Below are 19,113 nucleotides of genomic sequence, written 5' to 3'. Positions count from 1 at the left end.
AAAAAAATAAGAAGTTTATTTGCAGAGTTACAACATGGTCTTGTATCTTCTTTTATTATCCAAAGATGATTAGTAGACACACACTTATTTGTACAAGTACTACGATTAAAAACCTCTTTGACCATACTGTTCTCTCACTATCTGTGTCTCTGCAGCCAAGTAGCGAAGCCGAGGACACCATGTGATGAATGCTGTACAAATTCTTCAAAAAGCACCGAATGCCAAATGTTTTATTGTGTTTTAATTAATCAGTAAATAAAGAGAAGTGATTGAGCCACATATTCTGTTGTCATTGTGATATATTTGGCCACATGGTGTCAGCATGTCTCAGGAAACTTTCATTTCAATCATTCACATACCCGACTTTCGTGAAAACATTAATATACATGTATAGTTTACATATTTATTTTCATGAATGAGAATTACTCAGACTATAGGATAGCTGATATGAAAAGTAAGTGATTAAACATATTTGGCCTGTTATTCACACATGTGCAAGTGACAAAGCTTTGCCATTTACAAATATATAACATGATTCATTTGTGCTTCTCATGTCAAACATGTCAGTTCATATCCCTTCAAATTAATTATAAAAAATGAATTCAGTAACTTCACCTGATGATTTTTAAAGACACATTATGTCAGAATTGTTCACTCAAGAATTGCGGTAAGAGGGTGGAATTTGACCACTTTTCTGTTATCAAGCCCGTTTGCCTGATAGCTCTGTTTCAGAGCTTTGATGTCAGCCTCTCGCAGATCTCAAAGTCCTTGACCGCGAGGGCAGCGTCTCGAGCTAAAGGGGCGGGGAGAACCAGGGAGCAGTCGCTGTCGCAATACTTCCCAGTTATCCCCTCCATTTCCTCTGATACTGCACAGAAGGTTGGGCTAAATGCACCCTCATCTGGAGACTGAGAGGAAGACAAGAATGGTGAGGAGGAAATGTGAGGGTACGGTCAATGGAAATGACACAGATAGCTCTGCAAGTGCAAATATACAACCGGGAAGTTTGTGCAATCTCTGCTTTGATGTGTGTTTAGTATAACCAGATGGTTAGCATAGTTTGCTGCCACTGATACACATCACATATGAACATCAGAAGGATAAGGGCTAGGTCAAGAGTGAACTCTGAGAATGGTTAAAAACAGACACAAACACTGGCAACAGATCCCAGATGTGAAAGCTGTGTGTATGTGGGCAGCCATGGTTACATGTGACAGACTGCATGATGCTATTATCAGTGCATGCCAGGGAACACAAGTAGGCCTATCTTTCAACCAGACACTTTTTCAAACAAACCCAGTTAACCAAACTCATTTGGAAGAGAAAGCAAAGTTGAACTGTTAAATTGTAACGCTAAAATGTTGTCTTATAAACAGTCATCACTGTTAACAGATCTTAGTTCAACTTTGACCTTACCGTGCTTACCGTAGTGTGCACACACAGTTTTCACAGTTCACATTTTTTCTGTGCAATGAGGGATTATAAGCAATATTTCTTCACTCTTTCAGTTTCACCTCTTAGTGAAAGCACTTAGCTAATATGGCTAAACTGTTGACTCATTTAAGCCTGCATGATCTCAGGTCTCAGTGAGTTTCTTTTGCGCAGTCTGACTTTGTAGTGATGTTAATTTGTTCCCAGATCTCAGCAACTACTGTACTTTGGTGAATGCATCTCGCAGTACGTTCCGACCTCCTACCCCAATCTGTGGCCCTCACACTCAAGCCACTGATTGGCTGCTAGTAAAAATGGCTCCCAAGTATATAGTTCAAGTCATTTCTAAACAGTGAGACACTGTAGCAAACATGCTAACGCGGTGTGCATGAGGTACAAAAGGTTTGGAGGGTCCTGTCTCTCTCTATCAACTTTACAAAATAAGTGCAAAAGTGTAAGGAATGGTTCAAACATGTTTGTCTGCTCTAACGTAGGCAGCTATTGTCAGCTTACCATGCCAATTAGCTACCTAGAGTAACTTAGTATCCAACGCCAAGAGTAAGCATATCATTAGCTAGCTACATTATTATGTGGGGTTACAAGTTATCAACAATCTTTCAGGATTGATGCATCCATAGCATGGGAGCTAGTGTAACATCAACCCTGGATGCTACTAATCGTTATCAGAGTTTAGGGTAACGTAAGCGACGTCCTGCTATTTAGCGGATTTGGGGAAGTTTACCAGAGATAACTTTGCCAAACTCATAAACTCAACAACAAAATAGAATATTTGCTTCATCCTTTAGCTTGTCAAAATATGTGTCTCCTTAAAGTGATTCAAATTAAAATATGAATTAAAAAGGTAGGCCTATGGAGTTCCTACACTGTTCATCGTATGCGGATAAAAACACACTGAATTACAGCTGAAAGCCAGCACTTCATGGTGATTGTTTAATTCTAAATTCAATGTGCTGGAGTACAGAGTCAAAACCAATAAAACAAGCATTCCTAGTACTGACAGTGTTTGCTACAGTTGGTTAACTGGAAGTCTGGGACAAAGCCTGTTCTGAAGAAGAATCCTTAGATTAATGATTGCTTGCACTGTTCTTAATTTAGTTTGTATTATCAGAGGTCTTCTATTAATAGGCTGTGACAAATGACTGGTCATACCTTTCCTGGAATTAGTCACCTGGTTTGAGCATTGTGTGTTCTGGCTGCCAAGGCTAATTATTAAAACATTACTGCAGGAATCTAGACATGATGTTTCAGCTGCAGTTGCTCATTAGCATTTTTTTCCATGTACCCTATATCTGTGACTGTGTATAATTTCAAGCTAAGGAATCCCAAATTCATTACTTGCAAGTAGGTCTGTTTTAACTGGAACACAACAGGAAGGTAAACAGGAAGGTCACATGCCTTTAATGAAGTGTATTTATTTAATACTAAATTGCGTCCCAAGTTAAGGGAATAGCAGACTTGAGTCTTGTTGTAGGCCTACCTGAACCATATGCCTTTTTCACTGAGCAAGCTCAGCACACAGACTATCCGTGTGACGGGTGAAAAATTCACAATATTGCTTCTGCCAAACCAGCCTCTAACTTTACTCTGTAAACTAACACTGGGTGAGAGAGCATTTGTATAACAGGAGGAGGTTCATGAACAATAACCAATCAAATTCAACCTGGACGGGAGCAAGACATGACAGTGGAAAAATTATGTGGACAGTGACTCTGCGATAAAATGCAACAATGTACTCACCTTGAAAAAGAATATTCCAATACAGTTGAAAAGAAAACGAAACATGAATGGGTAGTGTCTCATTACTTCTGTCATAACAACACCAGGGTGGACAGAGTTTGCAGTGACACCTACAGGAACATAAACACAGAGGCACACAAAGATACATTCACAGTACAGATATGGCGTTTTTCCATTACATGGTACCTGCTCGACTCGCCTCGACTCTACTCGACTCTACTCGCCTCGACTCGCTGTGCGTCCGCAGAGAATGTCTAATAAGGGGAGAACTTCCACTCTCGGGAAAATTCCGGGTTGGTACAATGGGGCTAATAGGGAGTGAGATAGGGAGTGAACAGGCTCTCCATAGACAGGCTCTGGCGTCCGTTTTTCATTGCAGATTTTAGTATCGCCTCAGCGTGGCTGGTCGTCATAGCGACTGCCGTGGGCGTGGCTTAGTAGCTTGCTTTTCTCATTGACATATCCCCGACGCATTTCCTGGTTCTCCGTCTCCGTAAACAACATGATATCAAAGAGATAGTTAACGTTTACTGCTCCAGATTTCCCACCGTGGTCACATATATATGACTCTAGAGTCGCTACTCGCTTTGTTTCTCTCACATATATATAACTCTAGAGTCGCTATTCGCTGCGGAGATAATCGCCGTCACTCTCTCACTTCTCCCTCGCTCACTAGCTCCCCACACACACACATACGGCGACTCGACACACACACATCACACATGCACACACCAGTATAACCATCAGGCCACTTGTATGCTACGGAGAAAGCTCTGCGTTGAGCCTCCGGCAGCAAAAAAACACCGCTGGCTAAACTATTTAAAAATGCCGTCTCTCGCTAGCAATGCAGTGATCAGCGACGCTTCTTTCTGACCAATCAGCAGTCTGCAGGGTTTCACGTCACCTTCTCGGCTCGCCTCTGCTCGCTTGGAACCTCGACTGAGCAGGTACTAAAAAAAGTACCTGTTAGCAGGTACCAGGTACTTTTTTTCGTAAGTTTTTAGCTAACAGTTCATTTGGCTAACTGCTAGCTGATTGTAGCGGTCTGCCGTCCGTCAGCCTCCACAGTTAAGCTAACGTTAGTTTAGCTAACAGCTAATTCGGCTAACCGGTAGCTGAGACAGCATGCAAACTTTTAAAAGACCCTCAAAATAAAACTTCAAAACAAACGTTAACATATACAACAGCTGTTACGTCAGTTCTACTTTACTTGTGCTCATTTAAAATACAATCACTCAATACTTGTCTTTATTGTTACTGTAAAGTCTTAATTTTGCTGTAGCCTGCTTTTCCCATTATGTTTGACTTAACGTTATTTTAGACTGAATCTAACTGTCCGTTCTGCCTGCACGATCCGTTCTGCGCATGCGTTATTTGTCGGTTAGCGGTTAGCCGAATTAGCTGTTAGCTTGGGTGGAGGCTAGCGTGGAACAGATCGGGCAGCGATATTACGAATCCCACTATGGCCACGCCAAGACCCTCCCTTCAATAGCATTCACACACTACTATTGGCCAGGCGTCCATGCTTATCTGACCAATCCCCTCACCCTAACCTTAACCACTCAAGGTGAAATGCCTAACCCCAACCAATCAAGCTGCTTCGTAGGGCGGGTCTTGGCGTGGCCAAAGTGGGATTCGTAATTTTGCGATCGGGCAGGTCGTAAAACGGTATTATCATCTGCACATGCGTGAACATCTTGCGCATGCGCAGAACGGATTGTGCAGGTGGAACGGATCGGGTACTGACAGTGCTGAATTGCTGCGGAGCTCTCCGTCGTCTGTCAAAAATAGAAGCTCTGCGTATCTGCTGCGGAGGGCTGCGGACTGACGGAACTGGGACAGAGTAGGGACGCAGACGTTCCGCAGTCAGTAGAAATTGCCGGTCAGTTTCAGGCGCTTTTCTAAAAGCTACAATGTTTGACAGAAACAAATTGCCATTGCCTTACATTTGCATTGTCATACACTTTCTGTGTAGGACCGTACAGCATGTGAACTAATTCACGCCTTTGTATGCTGGATTATTGTAACGTTTTGTTGTCAGTTAAATGCTAGTACTAAACAGTGGTGGAACAAGTATTCAGATCCTTTACTTAAGTAAAAGTTATAACACCACACTGTGGGTAGTAAGTATGAGTCCTGCATTAAAAAAATTACTTAAGTAAAATTATGTAAGTATGATCAGGAAAATTTACTTAAAGTATTAAAAGTACTCAATGCATAAAAATTCTTTCATTTTAGAAACTGGAAACAATTTCAGCATCAACTTACAAGCTCTGAAGAGCCAGGAGAGGACCTCACCCTGATTCTCTGAATGGTCCTCTGAGGTTCTGCTGTTAACACATCATATATCAACTTCATAATTTAGGGTAGGATCAATAATTGACCAATGGCTACAAGCCAACTGGCCTTCTATTCAACAAAAACATCTCTATCTTGGGGCCCCATTGATAACCCATGTTAGCTGTTTTCAGAGAAGTGTCCTCTGAAAGTAGAGTAAAGTTCATCTAAGTTCTCCTGTCGAATCTTAGATACCAGTCATAAATGTTCAGATAAAGCTTAAATACAAGTTATATAGAATGGTCAGATACAATAGGATGATAATATACTTCATGGGTAAATAGGACATACATAGAATCTCAAAATCCCATTGACACTGTTGAAGTTAAAAAGTTAAAACCCGGCTTATGTTTTGAAAACAATGTACTTGCTAGATCTAATCAAATAACTACACTGATTAGCATTGGTCTGGCTCACACCGTCTGTCTAAAGAATTGATTAGGTCATGGCTGTTATTTAGCATACTGTAGGAGACTCATTGTCCCCACAGGAAAGGTAACTGTTGAGCTAGACGTGATTAGAACAAAGGAAATGCATATTACTGTGGAATCAACACACCTAAATTCAGAGGTGTGTCCTTATCCTGAGGGAAGGGAATAAATGTGTAATCCGGAGAATGATTCAGGACTGTTTTTATGTGACTCCAAAAGGAGAAGCATGGATTCAGTCCGCTGTCAGCTGCAGTGTTTTCCTGTTTTATGTTTAATAGTGTTTTGACTGTCGTTTTCATGTTGTTTTATTAAACCTTTTAGTTAACTTTCAATTCGACCTCTCCTTCTCCTCCTTCCTCCAGAAATCAGAACGAACACGTATTTTAGATATTCTTAACAACCCCTCTTTCCTCTGCAAATCTCACAATTTTAAACTGTTGCTGAAAATGGGCGAATCTCAACAAAGCTGAAAGTTGACGTCAACATCCCAATTCCTCCTCATTTGGCTCTACCTTCTATCTTTGTAACGCCCCAAAATTTACATAGGCCACTAACTGATCTGAGGTCAGTTAGTCTTCTAAATGTAGGTCGTGCAGATCTCTGCTATTCCATTACAAAATTCACTTCTGAGACTTTTTTATGCGAGAAATCAACTATGTAAAGCTCAAATATGGGCCGTTTTATGAAAATTGATGGCTAATTGCAAACTTGGTAAGACGGTGTCGGACTTTACGAGCTCCACAATCTGCCAATCTGCCGGGACAGGTGGCGGCTGCTGGCCGGGTTTGCTGCCTTTCCTGTCGGCCTCTCCCCCCTCACAGACCCACTGAGCTGGAGCTCTGTCAGGATCTCACACACAAGCTGTGCAGTGTACTTTAGAAAAGAAGAAAGTTTGGAGGTTTTGCAAGGATATTGAAAAAGAACTACGGTCGTAAATGCAGTGTAGCCTACTGGCCCAGAGAAAAGGGTTTAGAACGAGTATATCGGACGAGAGGGAGTTGTGGATCTGACGCAGCACTGCAGAGGCACTTGCAGAGGACAGGCTTGCAGGGGTTCACGCTCCTCTCCCCGCACTTACTAGCTACGAGTTGAGTTGGTGAGTTGTGATTCTTTGGTGGAGTTTTTTTTATGTCACAAGAGTAACGTTAGAACAACACCAGTTATAATGAAAGTGTCGAAACTTTTATTTTGTCTCAGCTGTTTTAGCGCGGCTCGCGCCTGGGCATGTAACAGACAGTGTGTCTGTGTGTGTGTGTGTGTGTGTGTGTGTGTGTGTGCGCTGTGCAGCGGTGGGTGTGTGTGTTAGTGTGTGTGTATGTCTGTGTTTGTGAGCTGTGCGCAGGGCAGCAGTGTGTGTGTGTGTGTGTGTGTGTGTCTGAAATATGAGACCTGCTGTATCGTCTCCAATGTATTGTGTATGTGGTTCCTCAACCAGTCAGCGTGCAGCTCATCTAAATATTCATGAGCATACCATATTTGGAAGAAAATCTGTCGTTCCAAATAGAGCCATTACACAAGGATGCATAAGGGCCAAAAAGAATAGCACCAGGGCCATTTTCAGCCCAACCAATGTTAAATACCCTATTAGGAGACCTTAAGGAACAGTGTGAAATACACTATATAATCATTCTATCACCCCTTTAAGCTAAATGTGTTTTGTGTGCAAAAAATATTCATTTGTAAGTAACTAAAGCTGTCCGATTAATGTAGTGGAGTAAAAAGTAAAATATTTCTGTCTGAAATGTAGTGGAGTAGAAGAAGAAAGTGGTATGAAAAGAAAAGATGCAAGTACCTCAAATTTGTACTTAAGTACAGTACTTGAGTAAATGTACTTAGTTACATTCCACCACTGGTACTAAAAGTCTTCAAATGGTTAAGAACACTACAGCAAGAATCCTAACTGAAACTAGAAAACTTGACATCATTTTTAGCTTCCCTTTATTGGCTACCTATCCATGCCTGTCCACTTTCCAGGTTTCCATGGTGGTGAGGAGGTTGTGAGGCCCAGGTCCTACAGTGCATACGAAAAGTACACATTTCATTATGTTACAGCCTTATTCCAAAATGGATTAAATTACTTTTTTCGTCAAAATTCTACACACAATACCCCATCATGACAACATCAGGTTGGATGGGGAGCGTCAGTGCACAGCCATTTTCAGATCCCTCCAGAGATGTTCAATGGGATTCAAGTCTGGGCTCTGACTGGGCCACTCTAGGACATTTACAGAGTTGTCCTGAAGCCTAGCCTAGAACTCCTTCAATATCTTGGCTGTGTGCTTAGGGTCGTTGTCCTGTTGAAAGATGAAACGCTGCCCCAGTCTGAGGTCAAGAGCGCTCTGGAGCAGGTTTTCTTCCAGGATGTCTGTACATTGCTGCATTCATCTTTTCCTCAATCCTGACTAGTCTCCCAGTTCCTGCTGCTGAAAAACATCCCCACAGCATGATGCTGCCACCACCATGCTTCACTGTAGGGATGGTATTGGCCAGGTGATAAGCGGTACCTGGTGTCCTCCAAACATAACGCTTGGCATTTACACCAAAAAAAGTTCAATCTTTCTCTCATCAGACCAGAGAATTTTGTTTTTCATGGTCTGAGAGTCAGGTGCCTTTTGGCAAACTCCAGGCGGGCAGCCATGTGCCTTTTACTAAGGAGTGGCTTCTGTCTAGCCACTCTACCATACAGGCCTGATTGGTGGAGTGCTGCAGCAATGGTCGTCCTTCTGGAAGGTTCTCCTCTCTCCACAGAGGAACCCTGGAGGAACCCTGGAGCTCTGTCAGAGTGACCATCGGGTTATTGGTCACCTCCCTAACTAAAGCCCTTCTCCTCCGATTACTCAGTTTAGAGGGACGGCCAGCTCTAGGAGTCCTGGTGGTTCCAAACTTCTTCCATTTACGGATGACGGAGGCCACTGTGCTCATTGGGACCTTTAAAGCAGCAGAATTGTTTCTGTAGCCTTCCCCAGATCTGTGCATCGAGACAATCCTGTCTCGGAGGTCTACAGACAATTCCTTCGACTTCATGCTTGTTTTGTGGTCTGACATGCACTGTTAACTGTGGGCCCTTATATAGACAGGTGTGGGCCTTTCCAAATCATGTCCAATCAACTGAATTGGCTGTGAATACTTATGTACAAGTGATTTCTTCGTTTTTTTTTTTTTTTTTTTTTTAATAAATTTGCAAAAATCTCAAACAAACTTTTTTTAAGTTGTCATTATGGGGTACTATGTGTAGAATTTTGAGGAAAAAAATTAATTTAATCCACTTTGGAATAAGGCTATAACATAACAAAATGTTGAAAAATTGAAGCACTGTGAATACTTCTGTTATACTAATACTAATCTGTTTGGCGACACATGGAAGCTGCTTGACATTATCCTGGATCCATTTTCTTCATATGTTTACATTCTATGTATAGTTTTATCTTTTGGATCTTCTGTCGTGTGATATTCTATTGCTCTGTATAAATAGTGCTGTATAAATAAACTTTGACTTGACTTGACTTGACTTGGATTGTTTATACTGTGATTTGATTATGTTGGTTGTTGTGTACACACATCTGTTGCACATCTATACGTCCTGGAAGAGGGATCCCTCCTCAGTTTCTCTTTCTGAGATTCCTTCCATTTTTTTTACCCATTAATTAAAAGCTGTTTTTGGGGAGCTTTTTCTCAGCCGAAAGCGAGGGTCGTAAAGGACAGAGTGTAGTACAGATTGAAAAGCCTCTTGAGGCAAATTTGCGATTTGTTATATTGGGCTATATAAATAAAATTGACTTGACGTTACTTTCTGCAGTTTTCTGAATCGTGCAACCCTAATGCATTTACTATACTAATGGATGATAATCATAAAAATCTTGATTTTAGCCTACCTGTCCCTTCTAGCCTGCGTGCTAGCTCGTTGGTACAGATGATATTGTGCAGCTTTGTGTGGTTGTAGACATTATCCCTGTGGTAAGTCAGGTTCTCGCCATGAAAATGAGAGAAGTCCACTTCACCCTTCACATGGTTGACAGAGGAGAGGTTGACAATACGCGCCGGAGCTGAACGTTTCATCAGGTCTGGAGTGAATCCGAGACAAGCAGAGCGAGGAGCAGAGAAAGAAAATGAAAGACAAATAAGTATATTACAGGTAATCGGGATTTCATATCCACAATATACCTGCTGTATTAAAGAGAGACTTCAGAGTCTTACCGAGCAACAGGTTGGTGAGAAGAAATGGTCCCAGGTGGTTGGTAGCAAAAGAAACGTCAAAGCCATCTTTGGTTATCTGCCTGGGTAAACCTGATGGTAAAATTAAATAAAGTGCAATTGGATTTTACAAATTATATTAGATACAAATGTCCACATAAATATGCACAAACAAACACATTTGTACTTCTATACTTTGAAGTACTTCACAATGGCATAATGCATTATAAACATTACAACTATACGTCTCATATACAGTATACTGTTATATTGTTGTGCTATGTAGGATTATTTTGTTAAGAGTATAGTGTAAGGCCTCAGATTTCATGACCTGACATTCTCTCTCCCTGTTCTTCTGGGCCATGAAGAAGCCATCTGATCTTGGGAAAGGATAAGACATTATTAAAATTGAAGATGCAGCAGTTGCTCGAAAAATATAATTAAAACTTGAACCAAAAGGAAGATTCCTTTCCCAGATGAACTGGGTGAAACAACAATTGTCAGTGTTTTGCAAGTGCGTGATTTATGAAAAGTATGAAAATGACCTGGCTCTCGGGAAACTCCTTAAATTTGCAGATTAAAAACACACAAATGTTCAAATCCATCAATAGCCATTTGTCTCTTTTGAGCTGAGATTGGGAGAAGTCAAGGTCATGTTTTCATGCAGTGTGTTACATATCGTTAAGGAGCCAGCCGGAGCCAGAAGATCTGGACTATATACAACTGATAACAGCACCACGAATGAGGCAGAGAAAATGGATAAAAAGTGGCATCAGATGCTGGGGGAATCTGTCTGTTTGCTATGTTTTACAGATAGGCTGTTTTGTCTTGAAGTAATCTGATCCGTATGCATACACTTTTGTATTTTGCAATATCATTCACTAAAGCTTGTTATTAACTTTAACTGGACAAATTTTGAGTCTTATTTTGAATCCTGAGTCTATTTCTCTGATCTACCAGTAAACGAACACTATTCAGAGTGTAGTGACCATAGAATTGGAGTCAGATTAAGTCTTTTTAGGACCAGACCGGTCATCGGTCACATTTTAGAATAAAATCCTACAGCTACTATATATGATGTTATTCTATACCGATAGTTATGCATTGTATTGTATAGGCATAGCCCTCTAAGAGCTGTTGCTATTGGGTGTATCCCTCGCGCATGCGCAGTCGTGAAGATTTCATTCGCGCCCTTGTGCCCTGCATGGGCCTCTCTTACAGCCGCAGTTACTGTATTACAGCTGCGAGACCAGAGATCTTCTCCCAATATCAGCTGTAGAAAAGGCCCCAAAAGTTATGTTAGTGTTGCAGTTATTTAGTACAGTTGACCATATGGTGTTTCTATTTTTCACGTTTACTCCCGTTTATTCAGTGCTTGTAACAGGGTAGCCAAAGCGCGTGCTGGTTTGTATATTATAGCTGATGTCACACAGTTAATAAGCAGTATGATAGAGTTAGTCGGTCAGTTGGATTGTGGTTGTGAGCAGCACCTTTCTTCAGAGTGTGCATAATATTGTATTTCTTTGTTAAACCAGCTGTTATTTCTGCTATTTAATGTGGATCAGAGTTAGGAGTTTAAGGGGTTGCTACGTGACCATTGTGCTAATTATATCCACGTTCATACACGCTAGTTTATCGCCTTCAGCTCACCCAACTCAGTACGTCAGGTCAAAATATGTAACATCGTGTTCAAACATGTTTATACTTTTACTACTTGTTGTTAGGATTGTTAAGTACTTTGTGGTTAAGTAAAATAAGAAGTAAGTGGTGTTAAATATTGTTATCTGTACTGCTATCGAGGCTTCTCTATCGAGGCTTTGCTAGCTCGAACGGAACATAGCATCCGTTCCAGGGTTTTCACAATAAAAGCATCCAGCCGTTTAGTTAGTTAGTTGGAGGCTATCTCCATGACTGGCCTCCTTAACGTTGTGAGGCCCTGCCGCATGGATTCTGAATGTGCTCCATAAGATTAAAATCATCATTAATTAATGCAAAGCACATTCCTCACGGGCATTCTGGTGCAGGAGGATGGAGACATGGCATACCAGATCTAATAGCGCATCACATGCCGTTAAGTGCGGATAGGACAGAGTGAATCATGGGGACACATTGCGCAATGAAAGCGGATAAAAAAAGGCACGGAGATGCCCAAAAGCTGTTGCGCAGATGTCAGCCACTGTCATACCTCGGAGGAGGGCTGTGGGTGCTGATAACGCTCTCATGGAGTGTACCCGGATGCCATTCCCTTTACATTAAAAGCGTGAGTGGTAACCTCACACAGCCCCTGAGACAGCCTCTGTTTTGAAAGAGCCGCGTGACGTGAGTATTATATAGTGAACCAACAGCGGCTCCGCCTGATGTCTGCCATGCGTAAAACATACTGAGATAACGCGCGCACTGGGCTGACTTGGTGAGACGCTTTTTTAGGGCCTTATGGCCGCGTCGGTTTGATGTTTGGCGGGGATACCGCCGCGGGGGAGGAGGGCGGTACAGTGGAGCTGGAGCCGGGCTTTGGGGAGGCACAGCCGCAGCCTGCGGAGCACTGTCTCCTCAAGCTGACATCTTGGTGCCGCTATTGTGGTCCGAGGCGCTGCTCTCCAGGAGGTGTGTTTCCGCATCCCCTCCACTACCCTTAGTTCGTGGCTGTCCAGACAACCCACCAGGGGCAATGGGACCATCCAAGAGCACATGTCTGCTATTGGCTGGGAGTTGTGACCTGTGCAGGCAGATGTTCCGCTGTGAAATGTGCAGCCAGATATCGATATAACTCCGGGGGACAGCCCAAGGCTTAGCGGTCATGGCGGAGACAGCAGATCGATGTTGTTCTGCGCCGCGATCACCTAGGTGCATGCGGACAGTGAAGGAAGCACGAACAGCATGGTGGCCCAATGGTTAGCACTGTGGCCTCACAGCAAGAAGGTTCTGGGTTTGAATCCAGGTCGTTACGGGGCCTTTCTGTGTGGAGTTTGCATGTTCTCCCCATGTTTGCGTGTGTCTCCTCCAGGTACTCTGGTTTCCCCCACCATCAAAAACATGTACTAGGTTCTCCAGTCATTGGCTCAATGTGTTGAGTTGGGCCACTGTTTGTTGAAATAGGGTTATTTACCATCTCCTCTATATTTATATAGGTGGGCAAACGCATTTTTGTCTCAATGCATGCATTGTCTTAGTCCGGCGGCCCCGCTGCTAGCTTAGCTTAGCGTAATGAATGGAATCCTTTGTTGCCGTTAGCATGTCGTGAGTAAAAGTGACCCAACAACAACAAAAACAAAATCTAATTACTTCTTGTGGCCTTACTTCTTGTGGCCTGCTTATTCACAACGAGTACAAATAGATTAAGATTAAGACTAGACAATTTCCTAGGCAGATATTGACTTGGGATTATATTGGGTGGAAGTAGGCTACAGCCGAAGCACTGCTACTCAGGCACAGAGATGTCAGCAGCCCGCGGCACCCTTCTGGGCTACTGGACCACCAAATGCCGCTGTCCTGACTGAGCTCCTCGGGGCTTGGCGGGACAAAAATGCGTTTGCCCACCTATATAAATATAGAGGAGACGGTGAATAACCCTATTTCAACAAACGGTGGCGTATTCCTTTAAGGTAAACCTTTAAGATATTGCATGCGCCTAAAGCCTAGTTCAGCCTGTCTCTCTTAATGTGTCATGTTATATGTTGATATATAACACTGAGTCTTGCGCTATATTCTATTCTATTACTACAGACAAACACTGAGTACAATTACCATAACTTAAACATATTATATATTAGTCTGGTGTGCACTGTTTACATCCGTCGACTTAGCTGCTGTTAATCATACTAATGTAACTTTATCAGCAGCATTCACTTTCACATATAATTTGTCTCCAAATACTCTTGTATAGTTTCTATTTTTCAAACTAATGTATTTTTTAATTCTCTATTCTTATTTATTTGTGTTACTTTTTATACTTGTGTATTTATTTCTGTTATTTTTTGTTGTACTGCTGCAACAACCAAAGATAGAATACTCTCCATGCTGAACAGTTGTATAATGTCTTCTGCTGTCAAGCCTGAGAAACTAACTTTGCTGGGCTTAAGTTTGATGATGCATAACAGGCTAGCCATTTTGAGCTGTATGGGTTGAATTACTGGTCCAAAAAAACAGCAACGGGTGTTAGTATGCCTAACTCTTTTGGTCACAGACTGTTCTTTTCTTCCAGATGTGTGCCACATGGGGACTGGTTGTTCTTTTTGTTGGAATGTTTTTCATTCTATCATTATACTTGCATGTAAGGATTCAGCTCATGTGAAGCCAAACTAGCATGAATGAACATGTGTTTGTGCCTTGTGGTATTGACTTGTTATACTGTTTATACAGTTTATTACAATACAGTAAATTACAATTTACACTCTGTTTGTTAGAAATCACTACACACAGGCCTGAAATACACACAGACATGCTCAGGACCTATTCATGCACAAATGGAGAGATGTCAGAGTGAGTGGGCTGCCAGTGCTGGACCAGCGCCCTGAGCGGTTGGGGGGGTATGTGCCTTGCTCAAGAGCACCTGGCAGTGCCCAGGAGGTGAACTGGCATCTCTCCAGCTACCAATCCACACTCTGTACTTTGGTCCGTACTGGGACTTGAACCAGCGACCCTCCGGTTCCCAACCCAAGTCCCTACAGACTGTGTAGTTTCTGGGTTTTGACAATTCAGTTAACTCTCTTTGATAATTGTGGTCCACGAAATACAAAACTGCCCATTGAAGCTCCAAAACTAATAATTCCATGTATGCTGTGTATGCATGTATCACCTGATATTCCAGCATTGTTGACAAGGATGTGGAGAGCTTTCTCCTCTTCAAGAATCCTCTTAGTAAATTCCCTGACAGAGTCCAGAGAAGACAGATCCACCAGACGCAAGTGGATGTCACGGTTTCCTGTTTTCTCCCTGATTTCTTTAAGTGTTGCTGTCCCCCGGGCCTCACTTCGACAGGCCAGGATAACACGGGCCCCACGGCGTGCAAAGTCCAAGGCAATGGACTTCCCAATTCCTAGAAGAGAGGAAGAGAGCAACTATTTCTTTGCAATAATTGATTACAAAAACATGTCCATATAGCAGATAGCAATCAACAGGTGACCTAGGCTCCATTAACAACTACCAATGTTTAGACATGTCGTAATTGTGGTGCAAAAGTCTGTGGTTCTTGGAGAACATAAGTCCAGATGTTAAAGGAGATAGAGTTGGTTACTACTACAATTATGAAGAAAAAAAAAGGAAACTCAGACTTTGTGTTATCCTGCTGATAAAGCACTTATAAACTACAGTTCAAGATGGCTTTTGTTGTATGATCTTGAATATTATGTAACATCTTTTCTTGATTTTTGTCTGGGTGGGTGGGTGGTGATGATGAAGGGGGGGGGAGGGTGTTCATGTTGCGAATTGTATGTTTTGTATGTTGTTAAAACAATAAAAATTGTTAATCACAAAAAAAAGAAAAGCAGTCCTAAATGATTTGTCCCAAACATATCTTTACCTTGTCATGTGATCTACTACTTCAGTACAAACAAATACTACTGGGACAACATGAACACTTAATATCTACAGTATCTCACAAAAGTGAGTACACCCCTCACATTTTAGTAAATATTTCATTATATATTTTAATGGGACAACACTGAAGAAATTACACTTTGCTACAATGTAAAGTATTAAGTGTACAGCTTGTATAACAGTGTAAATGTGCTGTCCCCTCAAAATAACTCAACACAGCCATTAATGTCTAAACCACTGGCAACAAAAGTTAGTACACCACGATGTTAAATTCCCATAGAGGCAGGCAGATTTTTATTTTTAAAGGCCAGTTATTTCATGGATCCAGGATACTATGCATCCTGATAAAGTTCCCTTGGCCTTTGGAATTAAAATAGCCCCACATCATCACACACCCTTTACCATTTCAGTTAACCTAATAGCTGGTTTGATATGCATTGAAAGATGATTTTATGGAAAGTACCCCATGCCAATCTCTAGGTATGGTGAAGGGTATGTGATGATGTGGGGGGGCTATTTTAATTTAACATAGGGGTGTACTCACTTTTGTTGTGTGTTGAGTTATTTTGAGGGGACAGCACATTTACACTGTTATACAAGCTGTACACTTAATACTTTACATTGTAGCAAAGTGTAATTTCTTCAGTGTTGTCCCATTAAAAGATATAATGAAATATTTACTAGAATGTGAGGGGTGCACTCACTTTTGTGAGATACTGTATATTCACAACCCCCACTGACTATCCCTGTGACAATTTGGCCACAATTAAGCAGATTGATAATACACGGTCCATATCCTAGATTTTGATCTCCCCTCCACTACATTTCAGAGGGAAATATAATGCTTTTTACTCCACTACATTAATCTGACAGCTTTAGTTACTAGTTACTTTATAAATTAAGATATTTGCACACAAAACAAATGATTAAAAAAAAAATACGTTTTATTAGAAATGAAATTACCCAACAACACATAGGCCTACACGTACAGCTTAAATGATTAGCCGAATAAACAGTTGATTGACAGAACTATTGTGATAGTTTCTAAAATGTGAGGATTTTTCTGCATTGAGTAGCCTACTTTACTTTTAATACTTTAAGAAACTACATTTTACTGATGATATTTACATACTTTTACTTAAGCATTTCAATGCAGGAGTTTTACTTGTAAGAGTATTTTTACAGTGTGGTTTTAGTAGTTTACGTAAAGGATCTGAATACTTCTTCCACCACTGCCTGCAATCTAATGGTACAATCCACACAGTATAAAACCTCATATATATATCATATAATCATATAATTTAGTACAAATATGTACACAAATATGCTGTATACTTATAATAAAAAGGATTTAGTTTAAATAAAAATGAATAGCACAGATTTAGTGAAAGCACAAGCTTGGGAGAGAGAACACCTCTAACTTGTTATTTGAGGGGGCACAAAATGCTGAGTATTGGTAAGGTAATAATAAAGTATGAGGTATTAGTAAAAGTGACAAGGCAAGCAATTATAAATTAATTTTGTGCCATTCTGCAGGTGAGTCAGAGTTACTACTAAAGTAGTTATTCAGACACGTGATAGCCTACTGTAGCCTATACGTATAGCAGCAAGAAGATGTCACTCACAACAATTACATTTTTAAGCCTGGTGCATTCCTCCACTGGCAAAACTGGTTTTTCCATTCTCTTCTGTCACGCTGAATAACAGGTTTAATCAAAAAACAGACCAGGATATCTTGCTCTGAGGCAGCTTAACCCTTGTGTGAAAATTTAACCGATGCACCGATGTTTTTGACACTTTTTCCCAACGTCTTTTTCTGCACATTTTCACGTTTTTGTGTGTGAACAAAAATTCAAATGCTATGAAATTGAATAAAACTTGTGAAGGGCGTTGTATGGAACCATCCACGTTGAAAGAAAACCCAAATTTCTGATATAGAAACTTTTTCAAAATGGGTCAAATTTGACCCGAGGACAACAGGAGGGTTAATTCTTGAATACCATGTTTAATCTAGCTCGACAGCCACTTTGAGAAATAACAGTAAAATCTACACACAAATCGAGTTATTTAGGGCTACTGTAAGTTCTGTTTAAAAGCACTAGCCTACAGAGTGTGTTAATAGGCTAGTTAATATGTTACATTCATGGTCTCAGAAAAGTAATCTTATCTTTCCTGCCATTTCCTGTAAATTCCAAAGTATCAGTTCTTTAAGGACACACTTGTATCAGGACTTTAGAAGTGGAAAAACAGCTTTTAGCCTACAGACCAGGCCCAGGGTCATACACTTGCTCGTATTAACGGCCATATCAAATCGCCACACGCAAGCAAGAACAATTAGCCATCCTTACGTCACTTACCATATTGTTTTAACATTCAAATTGTGCCTATGTGATAATTCTGTATGTTAGAATGAACCAACCTGTATTGGCTCCTGTCACTATAGCGGTCTTCCCTTTCAGCCGAACGGTGCAGGCATGTGGATCCCAGCGTCCTCGGCGCTGCATGCGCACAACGAGCGCCAGCAGCGCCGTTGAAATGGCCCAGACCGGGTTCCAAAGTACATCCAGCCAACCCATTGCACAGCCTGAGTTGAGCGTCTGTCAGCAAGAAATAAAAAAGAAACTCAGGAGGAGCTGGCCAGTATATGCCTGCGTCTAAATTCTACGTAAAGTAGGTGTGGCAAAAATAAAAACCATAACAGTAAACCAACGGGGGATTTATCAAAGAGAGGCACAATCCCTATTGGGTCTGTCCTTTTGTTGATCTAGATACCCCGTCATGAAAAACATCCGGTTTTAATGATTGTTCACAATGGCTTACTAGGCTATGTGAGCAGAAAAACACAGCTCACAGGTCAGATCTTCTTTGTCAGCAGATATCGTCACATATAGTGTAACAAGATTGCCTACATGAGATAGTAGTGGTATCTCGAGGGATTTATTTGGCTATAAGTCATTTTTCCTAGGTATGTTTCGGTCAGCAAGATCTTCCTCATGCAGATCGAAATTTGAAAAGAAATAAACTATTTAATTGGTGCCTAAGGGACTGCTCATTATTTATTTTATTGGCCACCGGAGGAGTTTGGGGATCTTTAGTCTAAGACTTGACCCTCACCTCGCCTAGTAGCCTACTAATTTTTCTATGACACTCCAAAATGACTTGGAAAAAAAAAGGTACGACCCCCCGCAGCAATCTATTTACAGGCCTAGCCTATGTGCTAGTTAGCGGTAGGCAGAAATGTATAAACACCCTTTAATTTTTTTCAGCTGTGAAATGCAGGCATTAACCTCTGCTTTCTCATCTTACACATCACACTCCTCTGTTATGGTGTGGTGGCCATTTCAGTAGATTTACTCAACATTGTTGTGGAAACACAATAAGCGTGGAAACTAAATGCACACTTCCTGCATTACTGCATTACTTCAAATAC

General features: G+C 41.3%; 1 protein-coding gene across 4 annotated transcripts; it reads right to left on the bottom strand.

Annotated features, from left to right (window-relative positions):
- Window positions 1–18,711, bottom strand: zgc:64106 (retinol dehydrogenase 12). 4 transcript variants are annotated; one of them, XR_003692374.1, is made up of 7 exons: window positions 18,103–18,711; window positions 14,944–15,183; window positions 10,152–10,241; window positions 9,830–10,018; window positions 5,458–5,516; window positions 3,190–3,299; window positions 822–908 (listed from the first exon to the last, which is right to left on the bottom strand). XR_003692374.1 is itself a non-coding variant. In XM_028575375.1 (6 exons), the coding sequence occupies exons 1-6, from the start codon at window positions 18,257–18,259 to the stop codon at window positions 729–731; spliced, it is 966 nt and encodes a 321-aa protein (XP_028431176.1). In that variant the 5' UTR covers window positions 18,260–18,699; the 3' UTR covers window positions 1–728. The 4 variants fall into 4 exon arrangements, 2 of the variants coding, with proteins under 2 accessions (XP_028431176.1, XP_028431177.1); XR_003692373.1 differs by having other exon boundaries at window positions 5,458–5,519; window positions 18,103–18,709; XM_028575375.1 differs by lacking the exon at window positions 5,458–5,516 and having other exon boundaries at window positions 1–908; window positions 18,103–18,699.
- Between the last annotated feature and the right edge of the window lie 402 nt (window positions 18,712–19,113).

Source organism: Perca flavescens, chromosome 4, assembly GCF_004354835.1.
Source record: "Perca flavescens isolate YP-PL-M2 chromosome 4, PFLA_1.0, whole genome shotgun sequence".
NCBI classification, from domain to species: Eukaryota; Metazoa; Chordata; class Actinopteri; order Perciformes; family Percidae; genus Perca; species Perca flavescens.
This window is presented reverse-complemented; position numbering and strand designations above follow the sequence as displayed.

Excerpts from the sequence above, each read along its gene's own strand:
- zgc:64106 (XM_028575375.1), bottom strand. The coding sequence starts at position 18,259 with ATGGGTTGGCTGGATGTACTTTGGAACCCGGTCTGGGCCATTTCAACG. Across the intron at positions 15,184-18,102 it reads AGTGACAGGAGCCAATACAG|GAATTGGGAAGTCCATTGCC; the intron begins GTTGGTTCATTC and ends CCTCTCTTCTAG. Across the intron at positions 909-3,189 it reads TTGGAATATTCTTTTTCAAG|TCTCCAGATGAGGGTGCATT; the intron begins GTGAGTACATTG and ends TCTTCCTCTCAG.